Raw genomic sequence first — 22,036 nt, 5'->3', positions numbered from 1 at the left:
AGTGATCAGTTTTGTTCTTAGGAGATTAACACTCTATGATCAGACATTGCTTCAGTTTGACAGAAATGAAGTGACATCAGAGACTACCTGAAAGTTTATGAATTTACCTCAATTTAGCACTAAAGCCTAGAACCCATTATCTGGGATTAGAGTATTTCTTTTATTTCAGGAAATGTTATTCAACTTATATTTTAATGGCTGAATTAGCAGGATTGCATTAGAACTCAGTCTGTGTATCTTTAGCATACCATCTCTGTTGTGGGTAAAAAAAGAGTAAAGATGTTTCCCACCTGGTCTGCTTTGGGGTAGCATCTTTCATCACAGACTACATTATACACACCAGTATTTCATTAAGAAATGCAGGCTCTCAGAAATTATCTCAAGAAATCAGCAAGTCTTCAGAAAAATCTTGGTGGAAAGTCACTACTCTACAGTTCATCAACTGAAATGATGAAACATTGAAAATATTTTTTGCAAAAATAATTGCAATAGCACAATTGTTTCCAAGATACAAAATAAAAAAAAAATTACACAATTGTGTATAATGATGCAAAATGAGATTTGGTTGAAAAGGTTACTTCTCACGCAAGCTTACCCACATATTTATGAATTAAAGGTTGAAACCACAGTTGTTTCCTTCTTATCTCATTCACACCTTGGTAAAGGATGTGACGCTCTATATTGGTTTAGCAGTTCACGCAATTAAATTATATGCTACTTTTTTGTCTTTAAAAATGTCAGTAGGTTTGAAGGCAGTGGTTTTGAATATTTTTTATTTGCTGCTTTTGTTTTTAAAAGACTTAAGAATAGTGTTTTGAATAATATTAAGGACTCAGTGCTTATTGACATATTTGGTATTTTCATTGTAATGTGATGTGCAGCATACAAAATTTATTTATAATCATATTTGTTATGGTTATATTTTACCTAAATCGGGTAAATATTTTTTATTTGCAGCTTTTGTTTTTAAAAGACTTAAGAATAGTCTTTTGAATAATACTAAGGATTCAGTGTTTATTAATTGACATATTTAGTACTTTCATTGTAATGTAATATGGAGCATACAAAATTTCTTTAAAATCATATACTTTATAATCTTCATAATCATAACCAAGTATATGTATACAACTGTAATATATAGCTATAAATCTTTGATATGTTAAAAATGTTTTCTCTCTTGCTTTGATTTATGATTTCTCAATTTTATAAGTTATTCATTTTCTTTTAGTATCAAGGCATGCCATGGGTTGCCTCTCATAAATGGACAGAGCTGTGACCCTTATGCTACAGTTTCTCTTGTGGGACCTTCAAGGTAAGATTTTTTTTTTAAATATCACATTCTTAAGTATGAAACTTTGCAAATAATTACTAAATAGCTTAACAGAGACTGCATAAGAGAATACTTATTTGTTAAAATTATACAAGGTGAATGCATTTTTTCCCCTCCAGGCATTCAAGAAAGTCCTATTTTTCTAATGAACAAAATTGGGGCAGCTAGGTGGCACAGTGGATAGAGAGAGCACCAGCTTTGGAGCCAGAAAGACCTGAGTTCAGATGTGATCTTAGACACGCAATAATTCCCTAGCTGTGTGACTTTGGGCAAGTCATTTAATTCCATTGGCTAGCCAAAACAAAACAAAACAAAAAAATAAAGAACAAAAGTGATTGCCATTTCAGAAGTGATTGCCATTTCGGATCTGTAGGCTGATCTTGGCAACAATTCTGGGGAGATTAGTGATTTTATACTCCTTCAGGTTCTTTGAAGGTTTGTATTGGATCAAGTTTCCTGCATTAAAATTTCACAGATGTTATTTGAATTAAATATGCAAGTTTATTTTATGAAGCTTATTTTCATATCATCTCCTTCAAAGTAACTCAATACATGATACTAAAAGAGGGCTTTGTGTGAGTAAGCCTTGGGCTTTAAGTGGAATGAATCCTAGGCTCTAAACTATAGACAACTAAAGTCCCAGATTTTTAATAATCATTTGTGTGTGTGTGTGTGTGTGTGTGTGTACATATATATATATATATATAAAATCTCCTATAATTTAGCGATAATTGGAAACGTGCCCTACATTGGGAATTCTTAACTTTGATTTTGTTTTAGATCCTTTTGAAAGTCTTGTAAAACCTTTGGACTTCTTCTCAGATGCCTAAAATGTAATAAATTATATAAAAATCAAAAGGCAATTATGTTAAAATGCAAGTGTCAAAATATAAAAAGGAAAAACCAAGTACAAGTACATAGACTCCTAAGTTATGTTCCCCTGCTCTACATACAGTATATCTGTAATTCACAGTTTATAGATTTGAACCTGAAAACCACTAGCCAAGGGTGACCATAGTTTTGTCCTATCCCCATGATAATTATTTTTTAAAAGTGACATTTCTTAAAAGTATCTTCCTATCCTCTATACAACAATGAACTGAGATACTTTCTAGAAGTCAATTCAACAAATATTTCTCATCTGTTCTTTGTAGCCATATCACCTTCCTCACTAACCACTTCCTCCTTTCTTATCTTAAAGGAAATTTTTTCTAGAAGCTCAGAACATATCCCAAGTAGATACTACTATTAACAGTATTTCTTAGGGAAGTAAACGTAGCAAATTGTATTTTTTAAATTTTCTTTTTTTAGAGAACATTTCTTTTTATAGGATGTTGACCCTCACCCACTTTGTATAAACAGAATTTTATTCTATGTATAATTGAGGAGAAATAATAGGTTAACATCTTTGAAATGCCTACTGTGTGCCAGACACTGGACTGAGCATTGAGGGATTCAGAAGTAGGCCAGAGACAGCTCTGCCCTCGAGGAGCCCCCACTCTAAGGGGATGTGTGTCCAAATCAGCTATGGACAAGTCTTACTAATCACAGAATCAAAGGAGAGGGAGATGGAAACCAAAATGAAGTTTTCTTTAACTGAATAATGAATGGGTTTTATTGTATTCCTTATAAGTGGGCAACCTCATTTTGCATAATTAACTTCTTAAAAGCTATGTATAGATTTAATTGTGTAAATCATATTTAGAATAAAGGAATTTAAAGGAAATTTGCAGGAAATCCTTTTTTCTAAATACAATTTCAGCACAATTTATAATTATACATATTACCCTTATTAAATTCAGATTTGTGCAATTAGTTTTGCTAAAGCATTGAGCACACCTGCATAAATTGACATATTGGGTATGTAATGGTCCTGGCATAAAAGGGGAAAAAAATTCACCTTTACAAATTACCACATAACTACTAGGCTTCTTTGATGCTCCTTTGGTGGAATTATGTTTTGTACAAATTACTAACCACATGAAAAATGATCAGGGGATAAAGGAAATCCAAAACTAAAATGTTTTAAACCTAAATTATATCTACTTAATTATAGCTATGTTTTATTTTAAAATCTACAACAATACCACTACAAAAGTAGATGGAATCCTGTATTGCTAATATAATTGGGGTTAAAAATATTTGGGTTTTCTTAATTTTCAGTTTAGCAAAACCAGTTTATATTTTGATTTTTTTTTGCTTGTCAGACAACATTTGGTATCTGTCACATTGAAATATTGTTTTGATTTCATTCAGGTTGTACTTTAGCAGGTAACCAACCCATGCCTTATCCTCAACACCATCTCATCCACATGGAGAGTAGCCCATCCATGCCTTCTTCAATAATCACTCACCTAGCATTTATTAGGTACCTGTTATGTGCCAGGTCTTGGACTGGGCACTAGAGATATAAATCAAAGAAGGAGATCAGTCCTGTGATCTCCCTAGAAAATCTAGCCACTGCACTGGAGAGCTTCCTCTGGTTCTTTTATTAGTTTGTGGCTACCATTGTTCCTGCTTCTGTCATGCTGTCTACTAAAAATCGGTATAAAATTTGTTTATAGATTTGGCATATAGACTTGGTGAAGTCTATAAAAAAATCACACTACCACCTTCTTCAAATTTGCCAGGCTTCTGTATAGGTGTTCAAAGGCCCTCTTGTCTAATCCATTCATTTTACCAAAGCCCATAGATGTTAGGTGACTTGCTTAAGGTCACAGAGGTAGTGAGTGTCAAAGACAGAACTTGAATCCAAGTCCTCTGACTTCACAGACTCTTTCCACTCTACCAAGCCACCTTCCTTTCATTTTTCTTGAAGAAGTAATTTTTTATGTTCACCAGTTGCTCCAGGTAACAGTTCTAACTACAAGAATGTAAGAATTTTTATTCTCCTCCTGAGTTTCCCATTAACTTTAAAAGTTAAACAAAGGGCTCCCTGAACAAAAATATGCTATTTTGCATGTTTTATAATTGTGTATGATTAAGTTCCATAAAGTAAAACTTTACCACATTTGAACAGGAATGACCAGAAGAAGACAAAAGTAAAGAAGAAAACAAGCAATCCACAGTTCAATGAAATCTTTTATTTTGAGGTAGGTGACTATTTTCTGTATAACTATTCTTAGATTTTTCTTTTTAATGTTTAGAATTTTTTTAATATTGAGAATCAATCTTGGTATTTCACACATTTAAGTTCGTTGATTGTTGTAAAGATAATTATGATTTTAAGTAACTAAAATTATATGATCTTTACTTATCATTAAATAAATTTGCAATGATTTTTATTTATTAAAATTATTATTCTGCTTCATTCACACTCAGTATTAAACTGCAGTCAACAAACATGTATCAAGTGCCCACACTATGTCAGATGCTGGGCTAAGCACTGGGCCAAGAAATAGTTCATGCTCTCAAAAAGTTCATCTCTAATGGGAGAGATAGCATATAAATAATGTATATACACTAAATCCTGGACTAATTGGAAATAATTAGCAGTGGGAAGACTCAAACAATCAGGGGGTGAAGAACATCCTGTTCTAAGAGCATTCTATGCCATTCTCATGGAAAATGTAGAAAAATAACAGGTTGGACAGTAACGCAATTAGGTGGTTTCAAAATTCATTCAATAGTTGCAAAATATATTCAGTAATTGTTCCACATTGATCTGGAAGGAAGTCTCCAGGGGAGTGCTCAGAGATGTGTGCCATTTAGCATCCTTCTAATTGGCCTGAGTAGAGGCAGGAATCCCATGCTGCCAGACTGCTGATGGCTTCTGATTCACGTGATCCATCTAAGGTCAAGTGACAGGCTCTCCTAGCTAGAAGAGAGCAGCCCCTCTCTGCCCTGGGCATCTGTCACTGCTCTGTGTCTGTCATGACCTCCTTTGGTAGGCAGGCAGGCCAAACCCAGGGACATGTAAGTAGAGAGGTCATTATCCCATCCAGATTGATGGAGCCTCTCGTCTAAGTCCGAGGTGAACCTGAAGAGGCCTCCTCATCAAGTGGCCATTCAGCATCCTCTGGAAGGCTTGTACTGAGCAGAAATTTACTGGTTCCCAAGCAATCCATTTTTAGATAACTCCATTTTTAGGATGTTTCCTCTCACATCAAACCTAAATGTGCCTCTCTATAGGCACAGTTAGGCTCCTCTCTGCATCTTCCAAATTCTCCTCTCTGGGGCCAAACAGAAGAAGTTGAAACTGCCTCCCACACAACATTCCACCTTCCTTGTTACATCAAGAGTAAACATCCTCACACTCTCTCAACTTATCTTCTTATGATTTGGGTTTTTTCCCCTGGCCTTGTCACCCTCCACTGGATCTCGGTCATATTGATACCCTTCCTAGAACATAGTCCCCAGAAACAAATATGAACAGTCATCCACATTTTGTCTAATTAAAGCAGTGTTAATTGGATTAAGACTTCCTTTGTTCTGGACATTCTGTATTAGACCTTTAACAATTCTGCCTAAAATCACTGTGATTTTGTGACTGCCATGTTACACTGTTGAATCACTGGCTTGCAGTCCACTCAGGCCCTCAGACCTTTTCCATTTGAATTGTCAGCTAACCTTGGATCTTTTCCTTGTGAATTGTTGCCTTCCTCACTTATTAAAGCTGATCTTTTGAACTTGAATGGAAGACTCAACATTTATCTTTTTTAAACCTCATCATTCTAAATTGGCCTATTATTTTAATGTGCTGGTATTTTTTCTATCCTGTCATCAAGTGCTTTAGCTATTGCTTTGTTTACTTCTTATGATTTATTAAGTCTAAACTCCTTAGCTTGTAATTCATTCTACCCTTAGAATTTTTTTCACTATTCAAAATAATTATAGAAATGTAGAGCTTGGTGCTAGATCCTCTAGTTAAGTTAATAAGATTTTCATATTGCTTAAGAGAAAATTCAGGCTAAAGATGTTAATCAACCTTCTTGTCACCCAACTGGTTAATAGCAAATTTGGACTTTGTACTTGAGTCTCCTGACTTGTAGTTCTCTATGCTAACTCATCTGCCATTCTTGTATACACTGTCAGATTTACCTTAGTTACTTTTGCTTGAATGTGCCTTTCCTCAGACTCTTTACTCACTCCAAAATGCCTCCTGTGGCCTTAATTGCCACCTATTTAAATCTTCAAAGTCCAAGTGAGATACTTTCCCCTTCATGAAACTATTTCTGATTCCTTTTCTCCACTTCAGTCACCCCCCCAAAAAATCTGAATATGATCTTTCTAAGCATTCTATATCTTTTCTACATTACTTATTTCATTTTTTGTATGGTCATTATTTATATATGTTAGTTACCTCTTATTACTAAATTGTAAGCACTTTAAGTATAGTGAAGGTCTTGACTGACATTTTATCTCCTCCTCTGCTTTGTCATAGTAGATGGTAATAAATACTTGTTGAATGGATGCTGGGTATTGAGATCAAAGTGCTCCAGACCATGCTTTACATCCTTCCTATATTGTCCAGCATTTACATATCCCCTATCTTATCTTTCCCCTTTTGCTTTTATTCTGGGAACATAATCAAGTCAATACTATCATGGTACTGCTCCACATCTGACTGGACCTTCCTTCCTTGGAAGCTCTTAACCCCTGTGTTATTTCCCTTGGTAGAATGTAAGCTCTTTCAAGTAACAAACTGTCTCACGTATGTATTTATACTTCTTACATAGTGACTTACCTCAAAATTAGGCTTTTATTAAATCCTTGTTAGTTGATGGCTAACATGATATCTAAGTGTGAAAATGTCCGTAACCAGTTATAAATTTGGATTTAGGTTTTGGTAGACATGAGAAATCAAAATAGTAATGAATTAGAGATTTTGTTTATTTTGAGTCTTCTTGTGGAGAAGGGATAGGACATGGATAAGGATTATGCATGAAGAATTAATGATTGGAGAAATAGGAATGGGTGAAAGTCAAGATACGGATGACTATGTAGAGGGAAAATAGATCAAAAACTGAATGTTTCCCATTTATTTTAGGAGCATAATCTCAATATCCTTGTGTTTATCTCATTATTGTTTGTAGTTTCAGCTTTTGAGCAAAGAAGGAACCTAAAAGTTTTTTTCCCATATTTGTATTCAGGATAGTATATCACTTGAAAATATCTTTTACAAGAAAGGATATGGGAGGGGCACACTTAAGTTTGTAAAGGATATTTGTTGAAAAATTTTACTTTACAGGTAACCAGATCTAGTAGCTACACCAAAAAATCCCAGTTTCAAGTAGAGGAGGAAGACATTGAAAAGCTAGAAATCAGGTATGTTTCTTGATGTCACAGAAAATGACTTTTTTCATGCGTTTAAAAAAAAATTGCGATTACTAGTGAAGTTGTAAAATCTTAATGTACAAGAGAGATTCAGTAACTAAGGTGAGTTTTAAATCTATCTTTAAAATAATTTTAGAAACTTATACAAAAGAATTTTCAACTTTATTTCGCAAAAACTATAGAAATATCACATTCAGACAATATAAGGGTAGATAGAAATAGATGTATCTTGGGGAAATCATTTCCATTAAAAATAAGAATGTTGTTTGTTATTGACTTCCATTCATAGCTCTTTGAACAAGTTAGAATGTTTATGCTTATTGTCATTGAAACAGATGCTTCCATGTTTTTTAAAAATTATTACATTGTTAAAAACAATTCATCTTGCCTTTTAGTTTGTAAGAGAGGAAATGTGGTAGAGTAACTAGAAGGGAAAATAAGATAAGAAAGATGTCAATTTGATACCTGCTCTGTATGACCAAGGTCAAGTCACAGTTTCTAAGTTCCCCAGGCAGCTCTTGCAGATTATAAGGTATGGAGGGGATGCTATGCTATATCATAAAAGGAGTTTTCATACCAAGAATCTTCCATACCACTGAAATAACAAATCTGTTCAAAAACTTTTGATTTAAAAGTATTTTTTATATAAATTTTTTATTTAAAGTATTTTTTCACAATGCAGTATTCAAGGTCTATTTTATTTTACAGATATTCACCAAAGTTGTTTTTGAGAACATTTTTATTTTTATTCAAATTTCATTACCTTTTAGTTTTTTAATCATAACCTTATAGATGCAAAAATTATTCAGAAAAGCAATAATGCCACATTCAAGAATTAATTTTCTTATTCCTCTTAACATATCTGCTGTCTAACAGAAATGTCAGTGAGGTAAGATGTACAGTAAGATAACTAAACCAGGTGCATGTGTTTGGAGTCTCTTATCTTTCATAGGTCTTAAATATTTTAAGCTGTTGCTTGGTAAGAAAATAATATTTTGTAAATGCATGTATAATATAAGTGTGGTGTTAACAGTGTGTTCATTTTAAAGGTTGCATTAATCATGTAATTACAGTATACAGATGTGTGCTACTGAATTTACTGTATTTAAATAATGATTGCAGATACTTGAGAGAAATTACAGTATTTTTATTCATGTTTCTTTTCTCAAATCCAACAAAAATCACTGTAGTCCTGATTCCTACAGGTAAAAAGAGCACAAATTTAAATGACAACTATTTTATTTATGCTTTAAATCTTGACAAATTGTTGCTTTCTTTGTTTCTAAATAAAAGCCACTAGAGCATTATTTTCTGTTTTCTAGATAGCTGTATATGACAGTGCTAACATCTCCTACTTTGAGCATGTAAAATTAATGCTACAATACAAATCATAGTAGTTTGCAACTATTATGTAGCATGTATCTTCTTACATTTGAAAAAAGTAAACAAATTGTTTTTCAATTTTCAGGGTTGATTTATGGAACAATGGAAACTTAGCTGATAATTTTCTGGGAGAAATCAAAGTTCCTGTGAAGGTGTTGAGAAATGATTCCTCTCATCAAGCCTGGTAAGAACAGATAAGCTAACAGTTTGGGACATTCTGCTGAATATCAGTGGTCTGTCATTAAATCGTCGCAACCCTATTGTTCAAAAACACTGTTGTTTCCAGAAGTTTTCTCTTTTGTTTTTCCCTTTTTGGATTCAGTTTGAATGATTTGTTACAGCCTATGATGTGGTCAGGATCGGAAGTCATTGTATCCTCGGTAAGGAATAAGAGCTTTGTTGTTGACTTCCTGTATGTACTTAGTTTACATCCTCAGTCTTACAGTGAGAATGTTTTTATAAACCGTCAACACTTTCCATGCCTCATCGCCATTCATTTATGTGCTTCCCCAAGTAACACTGGGTACATACACAAGCATGTCTCTCTTCAGAGTTTATTTCTTATGGATTTTATGTAATGCTCTGCTTAGTTGGGTTGTTCAGTCTCTATTTTTTTCTGTTTAAACAATTTGGATCCTTTGACATTTTAAAAAATCATCTCACATTATTAAAAAAAAGATTTCTTTGCCACTAACTTGGCATTGGTTAAGCTGCTATGTTGAAGGCATCTGTTTAAGGGTTGTAAAGACAAGATAATTTGAGGAAGGGAAAGCCCAGGAACAGCTTGAGGAGCCCTAGAAGCCTGCCTGCAGGAGGTGGCAGCTGAGCTTCGCCTTGAAGTCAGTGAGGGGTTTCTAAGGGAAGCAGCCCCAGGGCCTGGGCACCTGGAGCATCTATACTGCAGGAAAGGGAGAGAGCTGAAGTCTGACTGCACCCTGAAACACCTCACTGCTCGGCTTCATCCCCTTTCCCAGGCCTCTTTCACAAACAAAACACATTCAGCCAACCGCTATTAAGTTTCTATTGTGTCCAGAGCATTGAACCTTCTAAGTAAGAGCTAGGTAGTTCACAGTGTCTTCTCTTATGGAATTAACCATTTCCTGGGTGATTGGGCCCTTCTAAACACCAGACATCTAGAAAAGCCCATTACCAGGAACAAGCCAGAGAATCCATCAGGAAAGAATGACTCCCAGATACAGGCATTAAAGGACGACGAGGAGTGCAGCCTGGGGAGTAGGACAGTCCCTGCCGAGGGATTTGGGGGCTGGCAGATGGTTTGGATTGGCCAGAGGACCTGGAGAAGAAAAGAGTTTGGAAAAGTAGGATGGTACCAGATTGTTGAGGGCCTCAAATTCCAGATGAAACACTTTAGACCTTTGTTCTTACTTGGCCAGAAAAAGGGTATCACTGGTTCCTATGTTAATATTGTGAAGTATTATCTGCACAAGTTAGTTTTCAGGAAACCAAAATGTAATGAACAAGATTCAAAACTTAAGGTGCTTAAAATTTTAGTTACCCATTCATTCTAAGAAATAGTGACCCAGTGACAGAAGCAAATATTTATTAAATACCTGCAATGTGCCAGGCACTTCACAAATTTGTTCTTACTTGATCTTCACAATTGTGAGAAACAGGTGGTAACATTTTACACTTGAGGAAACTGAGTCTGATAGAGGTCACATAGCCAGGATGTGTCTGACCTTGAATTTGAAGTGAATCCCAGTGCTATACCTGCTGAAGTAACTGGTTATCTGTATATACCTAGCTGCCTGTTCTTACCAATAAACTCTTAAGAACTGCATGATATTTGGCAGTGATCATAACTTTTCCAGCCATTAATTATTTCTAAACCAACAGAACAGTTAGGGAGCAAAATGATCACTTTCAGGCAAGACTTCCACATCCTTTCACTGATCAGGTTTAGGCATATTATCCTGTGGTCCTTCCACAAACTCAGAAAGGTATACATGCTGTCATGACCCCCCATGTAAATAATCACTCCCCCAGAAATTTAGTAAAAGTATTGATAGAATAGGTGAAAGCTAAGCATTTGCTAACTAATAGAGACCTGTATCTGTAAATGAACAGTATTTCCTGTTATATCAATAATTCAATCCAAAATAAAAATATAAGCTTGGTTATTGTGCTCTTTTTTTCCATTTTGTATCCCACAGCATCCCCTTGTGGAGGTAATTCTAATAGCATGACAATCCAGGAATTCTAATTTGCAAATATTAATGCTAAAATACTTCTCCCCCCCCCGTGATTTATTTCCTTCCCTTTTCATATAATTTCAGATGTCTCTATGCTTAACCTCAAAGTAGAAAATAAAATTATTTTCAGAACTTTAATTCTGCTATTTGGAAAGTATATCTATTTCCTAACATTTTATTAGAAATAGGTTGCTAGATAAAATCAACTGTTGGAAATAATTTCTCAGCTATTTTTCTTTTTATCTTAGTTCTTAAATAATGAAATCATACTTCTAGTTTTGATTACCTGCTTTGTTTGATGACAGCTCTGTCTACATTGTTCATGAGATACTTTTTTCCAGAAGGGACCTTAGGAATCATCTGATTCATGAGTCTCTGCCCCAGACCTGGAGCACTGAAGTGATTATATTGGTTAGCTTCACTAAGCTTTACCTCCTTTTTCTTTTTATTCTTTGTTAAAAGAGATGGCTCTCTAAGTGAGAAAATGGAGAGGGACAATCAGTTTTCTATTTAAAAAATGTGATCTCAGACCCAGCCAAGTATTAATAACTAAGACCAGAACACATTCTTAACACTTGCTAGAAGATGAACTGAGTGTTTATATCATTCTATATGTCTGAATGGAACCTGAACTGAAAATTTAAATCTCTTTCCATGATGCTGTGTTTTACCATGAATAGAAAATACTCATTTTACCTCAGAACCCAACTAGTCAGATCTTCTCATATGAAATCACTTCTGATAAAGACAAAAGACTTCATATAACCTAACAAGTCTTAGAATGGAGTTCACTAAAGTACCCCTGTTCTGCCAGGTATATTCCCTCTGTCCCCAGAGAGGTAATATGTCCTAGTAGAAAGAATTCTAGATTTGGAGTCAGTGGACTTGGGTTCAAATCCTACCTAAAGCCTCTATGATCTTGAACAAATTGCTCGCTATATCACTGTTCTGATCACTATAAGAAGTATAAATTCAAGAATGTCTCAGATCCATTCCAACTCTATATCTGTTGTCCTACAGAATTCCCTGTGTATGATACATTCTTTTGATTAGGATCCAGGCTTTTGGAGCAGGTAGAAGGAAGGAATCAGAATAGGATTATGTGTGTTTGTATTAGTTGCACATACGCATATTGATTGTATGTTTAAAGGACAGATAAAACAAGATTGATAAATACAGCTTGATAGTTCTGTGTTAAGATTAAAAAGACATCTTGAGAAGCGCATTAGCCATTATAACAAACTATGCTTTCAAAAGAAAATATCCTTCAACTGTTTATAATAAAACTAAACATGATTTTATCACCTTTTAAGAAAGCTTTGAGTATCTGGCATGTTTAATTTTTCCTCTTTTTGTGTCAGAACATATCATTTATCTTATTTTAGTTCATTTTCTTGTCCTTTTTCAATTTTAATTTAGATAATGGTGGCAAACTTCCTCTCATTAATGAAAATCCATTGCTGATAACCTCTAAGAAGCAGGAAATGGCAGCCAAATAATTAGGTTTCATGAATCCACTTTAAACTCGTAGGTTTCCATTTTCTTTAACATTTGAATCATAAAGTGTTTTCTTCAGCTTACACTGTGTAAAGACTTGAAGCTTCAAAATTTTAAAGTGAGTTCTTTTTCCATCAAAGTTGATGGATATAAGGTTTTTTCCATCCTGAGAGCTTATGAAAAGCCAAATATGTGAGCAGGGGCTGCTTGCTGGCTTCACTTAGAATGAAGCAACTTGTGCTTCTGAAGGCAGAATAGTTTTCCAGGAGTGATGGGTTTCTTTTTTTTTTTTTAATTTTTAGGGTTTTTTTTTTTTTTTGCAAGGCAATGGGGTTAAGTGGCTCGCCCAAGGCCACACAGCTGGATAATTATTAAGTGTCTGAGTCCGGATTTGAACCCAGGTACTCCTGACCCCAAGGCCGGTGCTTTATCCACTACGCCTCCTAGCTGCTCCAAGTGATTGGTTTCTACAGGACCTCTCCTTTCTTGCTTCTGTCTGTCCTGGATGTTACACTCTCACTATCTTTCTTTCTTTGTCCCAAGGGGGCCAAAGATGGGCTGTCACGGGTCAGTCAGGGACAGGGTCCTCTGGGTGACCCTGGCATTCTCCTCTGAGGGTAAGCCAGCCTTCTGCTTTAGCTCTACTGGGGTTAAGAGGACTTCTTGTGTCTGAGATTCTTTTAAAATAGAGGTGGATTTTATCCTCTACTTTTTTGTACCTACCTGCCTTGGAGCCTGAAGTGAAAGAAAGGGGGAGCATAAAGTAAGTGTGCCACCAGGAGCCCCACAGGGCAGAGCACTAGTTGACCAAGCTCATCCTCCTGATTTCCAATATGCTAACTGACTGTGTGACCTTGTGCAAGTCACTGTATTCTATTTGCCTCAGATTTCTCATCTGTAAAATGAGCTAGAGATGGAAATGGTAAACCTCTCCAGTGTCTTTGCCAGGAAAACCCCAAATGGGATCATAAAGAGTCAGATGTGACTGAAACGACCAAACTACACCAGCAGTAAATGCTATCTAAGGAGAGGGAGATTTGAAGTCGGAGGACTTGAGACTGGTTATTCTTAAATGTTCGTGTGGCCTTGGAAGTCACTTGACTCCTGCACTTTAGGTTTTTCATCTTTTAAAAGAAAAAGTTTCTTTTGATGGTCTTTGAGGTCTATTACAGATCCTCTCTAGAGGGACAAGGCCATTTTCATTTCTATTCCCTCTGTTAGTAGCAGTAAAATCCTCTCAAAGGTACTGCCTATTCAGGGATAGAACTTTAGGTGACACATTGAGAGAATGCATCTGTTTCAAGGCAGACTAAGGAGGGGAACTGGTTAGGAATCCCATCTCTGGAGCCTGTTAAAGAAAAGACTAGAGTCATAGGAAATGCCGGGGACATTTCTGTGAGCAGGACAGCAAACCCACCCAGATCACCTCTGCCAGACCCTATGGGAACAAGCTCCTTCCTGCTAGATGACCCATGGGAGCTGAGCAGGATTGTTTTAGGCAGTCTGACTAGTGGGTGACATGTGGGGAGAAAATATTCTCAATTCTTCAGCATGGGGGTGGAAGGAGGAATGTGCCTCTAGAATTCCAGGTTGGGATAGGATGCATGTCCGATGAGAGCAGTCATTTGCAGCAAGACATGGAGGGAGGGAGGAAAGGGTTGACAAGAGAACTAACTTGGAGGGGCTAGGAAATGTTGCTGCCCTGGCTAAAACTCTGCCTCAGTTCCCCATATTTCAAATTGAACAGTCCTTGGACTTCTATGTGAAAGAGTTATTGTAAAGAAAGGACTTTGCATGTCTTATGGTGATATAAAAACATGTCATTGTATAGTCTGTGTGTAGACATGTGTAGGTGACATGTTTAAGGCTCATCACAGGTTATACGGGTTTTTGGGGACTGGACTGAGACAGATTGTTGGTCTTAATCCAGCACAAGAAAACTTATTCTGGTCAGTCCTGGGACCTGTTGGCTTCTAATGAAAATTTCAAATTTGTAAACACAAAGGCATAAACTTAAAAGCTACAATTGAAATAACCACAACTTACCTCCCTGAGCTCTGATCATATAATCTCTTCCTTCCCTTTCTTGTTGGTAGCTATTCATTTCATAATAGATTTCACTAATAATGGATATTATATAAAAATGCCCTCTTCTAGATCTGAGTCAGGTTTCTGGTCGTTCACATGGATCTCATAAATGGTTCATCCTTTAACTTTTTGCTTTGGTCTTATGTTTAGTGAGAGACCACTGTGACCTCCATAGGCTAGAGGGCTGACTCCAGACTGAGGAAGACCTCTTTGAAACACCAATATATATATACAGATGCTGGGAGAGAGAGTTTCCTTGCTGGGACTTCCCTAAATTGATGTGGTCACAGTTCTAGACTCAGATGATTGATGACCCTTTCTAGGAAGACTCCAGTGTTTTTTTTATTTAAGTGACATTGATATTTCATTTAAATTATCTACTCAGCAAAGCTAATTCTGATGAGTAATAATTTTTTTGTACCATATTTTGAGTGGGACATTCATCAGCACAAGCCCTTTTACTACCTGAGCAGTGATTACTCTTCTTTATCCCTTTGCTGCACCTAATGCAAAAAAAAAAACAAAAAAAAAACCCACACAAAACAAACAACAAAACCCATTACTCAGGGACTCTTTCTAGGGCATATGATCCCCTGAAGTTAAAGTAGTGAGCATGCTCAGCAACAAATCTCATCTTCCCAGTTCAGAAAGATATTTATTGGGAATCAGCTGCTGAGATACTTGTTCCTAGTGATTTCACTAATAATAGTGCTAAAGCTGTATTTTTCAAACCAAGACTTACTACTCCCTGAGCATACCAAAAACTAGGAAAGAGCAAGGAGTGCTTTAGTAGCATCATTTTCTTCTGCTAACCTGTACTGCTTTCTGTACCAACTTTTGGATGAGAAGATATTCATTGCTTCTGCCTGTCTTTTTAAATTAATTCAACTTATCAGTTTTTCTAAAATATTGAACACCCTGATGATATGATTAAAAAGTTTGAGGAGGCTAACTACTAAATTTTTGTTTAATGCTGGAAGGCTATCTCCTGATTCCCAAATAAGCCTTAGATTCCCTAGGTATTCATAGCACTTTTTTTGCATGTATATTTGGCTTTATGTATTAGGTGGTTCCTAAAAAGCTATTTACAAACGTAGACTTCAGTTTTATAATGGCTATTTCACTCTAAAGCTTTCTGTTTAAGCAAAATTCTCTTGTAAAACAAGTATCTTCTTAATTCATCTTTTGTATAAATCCAGGTTTCCCCCCTATGTGGGATTTGCTTAAAGTATATATTATGTTAGCTGTTTGTAACTGAAGTCTTTTCTTGTGGAAATTAGATTAATAAAATGATTCCGAATTTCTCCTGGCTTACTTATTATCATTGAAATTTAGAAATAACTTTCATTTCACTATCTTTTCTGGGGCTACTAACTGACCAACTGTTAACCAAATTCTTTGAAATCCTGATCTTTGTACTTAACCAAAGGATTTCCTCTATTTTCCTAAACCAAAAAAACCCCTTTTACTCCCATTTATATATTAGAGACCAACACTAATATTTATAAATTCTATTAATTTACAGAATTATAATGAAACTTTCTAACTTTGAACATAATTTTTTTAACTTTAATTTTGTTCTCTTTAGGTACTTATTACAGCCGAGAGACAATGGAAATAAGTCCTCAAAAACTGATGACCTGGGATCCCTGAGATTATACATATGCTACACAGAAGACTATGTGCTTCCTTCAGAGCACTATGGTCCTTTAAGAAATTTGCTGCTAAAATCCCCAGATGTTCAGGTATATTAGTTATAATTATTCTTTTAGTTTGAACATTGAAAAAAATAGCCAACAAATATTGAATTGAATTGAACTGAAACACATAAATTATATTCAAATACAAAATTGACCTACATTATCAAACACAGGGTTATTGAATTCTATTGTTTATGATTCTCTTTTTATTTAGTGTATTCCATTGATCTGTCTCTCTCTCTCTTCTTTAACCAGTATCAAATAGTTTTGACAACTGCTGCTTAAGTGTCTAGTTTAAGTTCCTGAATATATTTTCCCCTTTATTCCCTTTTTTCAGTTTTTTCCTCCAAATGGACTTTGTTATTAATTTTATTAAGTTCTATAAACTGTGTCTTTGGTGATTTGATTGGTTAGCATTAAAAGGGTAAATTAACTTTGATAATATTATCATTTTCATTTTATTGACACAACCTTACCCTCCATCTATTTAAGTTCTTCTTTATTTCTTTAAGGAATCCTCTGTAATTGAATCTGTTTTGTGTGCTTTGGTAGATTGATCCCTAGATATTTTATGTACTTTGTAATTATTTGGAATATAATTTCCATTTCCATTTTTGCTTTTTCAGTTTTAGGATTATTATATAGAAATGCAGTTCTGAATTTTGAGCATTTATTTTTCAGTTATTACTTTTTTTTTACTTTTTTTATTGTTTTTCTACTCTGTTCTAGCCTATCTCTTCCTCAGCTGCTTACATTTTGGGTGAAGTTTGTCGAGATAAATATGATGCTGTTTTGCCTCTTGTACGACTGCTGCTGCACCACAATAAATTTGTTCCTTTTGCCACTGCAGTGGCTGAATTAGACTTGAAGGATACACAGTAAGTGCTTTCCTTTTCTAGATATTAATAAACTATTAAGTATCAACATTCTTGAACTTACTGATCTACCTTTCACCAAGTTTTTCCCTTTGTTTTGCAGCTTTAGAAAGTTACAGGGGTGGCTAGGTGGTACAGTGGATAGAGCACCGGCCCTGGAGTCAGGAGGACCTGAGTTCAAATCCGACCTCAGACACTTAAGAATTACCTAGCTGTGTGGCCTTGGGCAAGCCACTTAACCACATTGCCTTGCAAAAAAAAACTTTAAAAAAAAGAAAGTTACAAAAAAAAATTACTTAGTCAACTTTTTGTAGTTCAATTATTGTTATATTGACTAAGCTTTAGGCTTATTTTATAAAGAAAAAAGTGCTTTCATGTATCTTAAAAAAAAGTAATAACCTTTCTTAGGGTTCATACAATTGTCCTTTTCTACCACTAAATCTTAACATATTCACATGTAAAATCTACCTTTTTTTCTTGTTCTTTATTATAATAAATTAATGTTTGGTTGTATTGACTTTTTTTTTTACTTATTTATTTGAAGCAGTAAGGTTAAGTGACTCACCCAGGGTAACACAGCTAGGCAATTATTAAGTGTCTGTGACTGGATTTGAACTCAGGTCCTCCTGACTCCAGGACAGTTGCTTTCTCCATTGAGCCACCTAGCTGCCCCTGTATTGATTTTTTCCATGTTGTATCTTTATATTTTAGAAAAAATATAAGAATCTCTGACCATATGCTTCAATCTCTCATCATTCTTCACTTCTGAGGCTTTTCTTAAATTGCAGTTGTAGACCAGGCATTGGGCTATATGCTTTACAAAAGTTAAAATTACGCTTAGAGAGCTTACATTTTCTCAGAGGGGGATATCATGGTCATAAATAAGGTTGTCCAAAAAATTATGAGACAAGCTTAGAGCTGAACATTAAGAAGAATTTCATGTAGAAGGTAGTGTTTGACCAAAGGCTTGTGGGATTCTAATAGGAGGAGATAAAGGAAGAGTACCTATTCATCAGGGGGATCAGCTAATAAAAAGGCACAGATATGAAAAGTTGCATGTCATGTCTATTTAGAACTGCAAGCGAGGTTGAGACCAAATCATGAAGGGCTTTCAGTACCTTATAGTGTCAATAGTGGCAAGAGGAAGCCACTAGATTGTATTGAGCAGGGGAGATGACACAGTTAGACCTGCTTTGTTGGTGGGAGGGGTCTAAGCTCAAAAAAGGTGGGAGGAAGCTTTTGAAGTAATCTTTCTGAGATGTGATGAGGATCTGAACTAGTTGAGTTGCCATGAAATAGAGCAGTTAAGAGTGAGCAATGTTGTGGAGCTAGAAGGATATTTGGCAGTCAAATGGATATGTGGGGTGAAGGAAGGGAACAGTCAAGAAACATGTCCTCATGATAAACCTGGGAGCCTGGAATGGTGGCAGCAACCCTTGGTTCTTTAAGATATATCATAAATGCTTAATAAATGTTTCTTGATTCATTCATTGATGAGGCCAGTTTTAAGCCAGTAAGTGTTCAGGTTTGAACAGGCCTGGAGACAAACTGCTTGACTTTAGAATGATAAGTTTTCAGCAAGAACAGCTCTCCAAAGGAAGCTATAAAACCATAAAAAGATTTGTATTCTGTGTTTGTAGAAAGTTATAGTTACACCTACAATAAAAAAAAATCACAGGTCCTTAAAACCTTAAGACCCTAAAGGTATATTTTTATTCTTTTTGTATAAGTTTTACAAATTAGATATATGTGACCCTTTTTAGATCTTCTACATCTGTCAACATAGATAATTTGTTTATTGAAGTTGATATTAACTGGGGCACATTTTTATTCCAGAGATGCAAACACAATTTTTAGAGGAAACTCCTTGGCTACTCGGTGTCTGGATGAGATGATGAAGATAGTGGGAAGGCACTACCTGAAAGTGACATTAAAACCAATCCTAGATGAGGTATTGTGGCAACTACCAATGATTGCAGTCTTTAAGAATCTGGACTTTAAGAATCACTTGATTAAGTGACATATCAACCAAAGAAGTTATTCAGAAAGTTAAATATACTGATATCTTCTGTCAATCCCCATTACAGTTCTCACCTGACGTTTCATTGTGGCATGTGACTGCCAGTGCCTGGGTTCCTGACAGCAGGGCCAATAGAACACTTTCTTAGCTAGAACACTTTCTCACCTGTATCTGTCCAGGAATCCTCCCTACAAGGTCCCCAACAAGGTGGCCACCAACTTTCATTGGAGCATCTCAGGAGAAGCCAGGTCCCTGGTTTTATAGTTCTGATCACTGAGGAACAGAGCTCCCTGAAGCTTCTCTGTTTGCTTCTCATTCTGCCACCTGGAACCAAGTAGAAGAAGCCTAATTTTATTTCTTCATGAGAATCCTTTAAATATTTTGAAGAGTGCTGGAAAGACTTCAGAATAGGTCCAACAACTGGCTATTTTTATTATAGGAGGGTATTTAATTCAACTCTTCCATTTTATATTTCAGGAACCAGGACTAGATAGAAGGGAGTAGCACTGGAATTTGAACCCAGGTACTCCCAACTCCAGATACAATACAGTCCCTACACCCCAATAGCTTGGCTAAGTTTTAACTCTCATTAAGGCTTGGTCACCAGGTGGTGAAATTTTTTGGCTGCAATTCATGAGAACTGCCAAAGCATGGAGGAATTGTGATCTGTGCCATTAGATAGTGTCCTCACACTGAGGAGACCATTGATCTTTTGAAGGACTACTCAAAGAACAAAGTTAACCTTTTGGGAACTGTCTTTGGGTTTCTCTTTAGTTTTCTTTAATAAGTTACTGTATTTTGGAATCCTTTTATATTTGAGTTTTGTGCTTCTTATGATTTATCTCTTTTTTCCTAATATGCCAGGAATGTATCTTTCTCTAGAAATGTAGGAAGAGAATAAAGTAACTCCAAACAATTTTCTTTTCAGATATGTGAATCCTCAAAATCCTGTGAAATTGATCCTATCAGATTGAAAGAAGGGGATAATGTAGAAAGTAATAAGGTAAACCTTTATTCCATAAGCCATTGTAAAGCTATATTTACGATTGCATCCATTTCAAGCTACTTTATTGTGATGGTAAATTAAAGGAAGCTCATTTATGTATTCATTAACACTATTAATAGCAATATTTTTCATGGTTAACTTTTTTCATCAAAAAAAATTTATTTCAGTTCCTGATTTCTTCTTTTAAATTTTAGTCTCAGTAGTACCGGTTGAGACTGTGATTATGTCCGGAGTTTATGGTCAGAGTGATCAACATATACTTGAGAATGATTTGAAGAACTTCATTTGTTTTTGCTAATTCTGCCACCTCTGATAAAAACAGATTTATTCATGAAAAAGCTATAGTTTGAATAGGCCCTCCCATCATGCATGTATGAGCAGATTCTGTCCTTAGCTTACCTTGGAGACACTTAAATTTCTTTTGTCTCCCATCAGCATAGGTCCATGTAGTTTTGGTTCAGTATTTGACTTTTTAACTTCTTGAAATAGCTCATAAGTAAATCATTTTCTAAATGAATCCATTTCCAAGATGCAAATGCACTTTTGATAGTATTTAAAAACTGGTAAGCTCTTTATTATTATAATCATCCTCCTTTGAAATGGATAGTGTAGGGGGCAGCTAGGAAGTGCAGTAGATAGAGCACTGGTCCTGAAATCAGGAGGACCTGAGTTCAAATCCAGCCTCAGAAACTTAATTCTTACTTAGCTGGGGGACTTTGGGTAAGCCACTTAACCTAGTTGCCTTGCCAAAAAAAAAAAATGACTAGTACATTTATTCCAAAAATGTCTAGAAGTGGTCAAGAAGATAGATTATAGGGCAACTAGGTGGCGCAGTGAATAGAGCACCAGCCCCAGAGTCAAGAGTACCTGAGTTTAAATATAGCCTCAGACACTTAATTACCTAGCAATGTGACCTTGGGCAAGCCACTGAACCCCATTGCCTTGCAAAAAACCTAAAAAAAAAAAAAAAAAAAAGATTATATAAAAGAATTAAACTATTCCCCAACTGACAAATGGTCAGAGGATATTCAAAGGCAATTTACAAATGAGGAAATCAAAGCGATCCATAGTCATATGAAAAATTTCTCTAAGTCACTAGTTATTAGAGAAATGCAAATTAAAACATCTCTGAGGTACTACCTCACACCTCTCATACTGGACAATAATGACCAGAAAGGACAATGATCAATGTTGTAAGGGATGTGAGAAATCTAGAACACTAATACATTGTTGGTTGAACTGTGAACTCATCCAGCCTTTCTGGAGAACAATTTGGAATTATACCCAAAGGGCAATAAAAATTTGCATACCTTTGATCCAACTATATCATTGCTGGGTCTACCCTTAAGAGATTATGAAAAAGGGTAAAAATATAATTTGTACAAAAATATTCATAGCAGCCTTGTTTGTTGTAGCAAAGAATTGGAAATCGAGGGAATGTCCATCAATTAGGGAATAGCTTAGCAAATTGTGGTATATGTATGTCATGGAACACTATTCTATTAGAAACCAGGAAGGATGGGAATTCAGGGAAGCCAGGAAGGATTTGCATGAACTGATGCTGAGCGAGATGAGCAGAACCAGAAGAACATTGTACACCCTAACAGCAACATAGGGATGTTAATCAACCTTAATGGAGTTTCTCATT

The 22,036-nt window shown here is 35.5% G+C and overlaps 1 protein-coding gene across 3 annotated transcripts in view; it reads left to right on the top strand.

The window, feature by feature from the left end:
- Nucleotides 1–22,036, top strand: part of RASA2 (RAS p21 protein activator 2) — a 144,632-nt gene that overhangs the window by 83,603 nt on the left and 38,993 nt on the right. For all 3 annotated transcript variants that reach the window (XM_074191182.1, XM_074191181.1, XM_074191180.1), the window contains 8 exons: nt 1,229–1,312; nt 4,350–4,422; nt 7,521–7,597; nt 9,075–9,173; nt 16,376–16,532; nt 17,217–17,365; nt 19,199–19,313; nt 20,311–20,385. In XM_074191182.1, the coding sequence (XP_074047283.1) occupies nt 1,229–1,312; nt 4,350–4,422; nt 7,521–7,597; nt 9,075–9,173; nt 16,376–16,532; nt 17,217–17,365; nt 19,199–19,313; nt 20,311–20,385 (829 nt within the window). The remainder of the gene's footprint in view (nt 1–1,228; nt 1,313–4,349; nt 4,423–7,520; nt 7,598–9,074; nt 9,174–16,375; nt 16,533–17,216; nt 17,366–19,198; nt 19,314–20,310; nt 20,386–22,036) is intronic.

This window comes from Macrotis lagotis, chromosome 6 (assembly GCF_037893015.1).
Source record: "Macrotis lagotis isolate mMagLag1 chromosome 6, bilby.v1.9.chrom.fasta, whole genome shotgun sequence".
Taxonomy (NCBI): Eukaryota; Metazoa; Chordata; class Mammalia; order Peramelemorphia; family Peramelidae; genus Macrotis; species Macrotis lagotis.
Note: the sequence above shows the minus strand (reverse complement) of the source record. Positions and strands in the feature narration are given on the sequence as shown.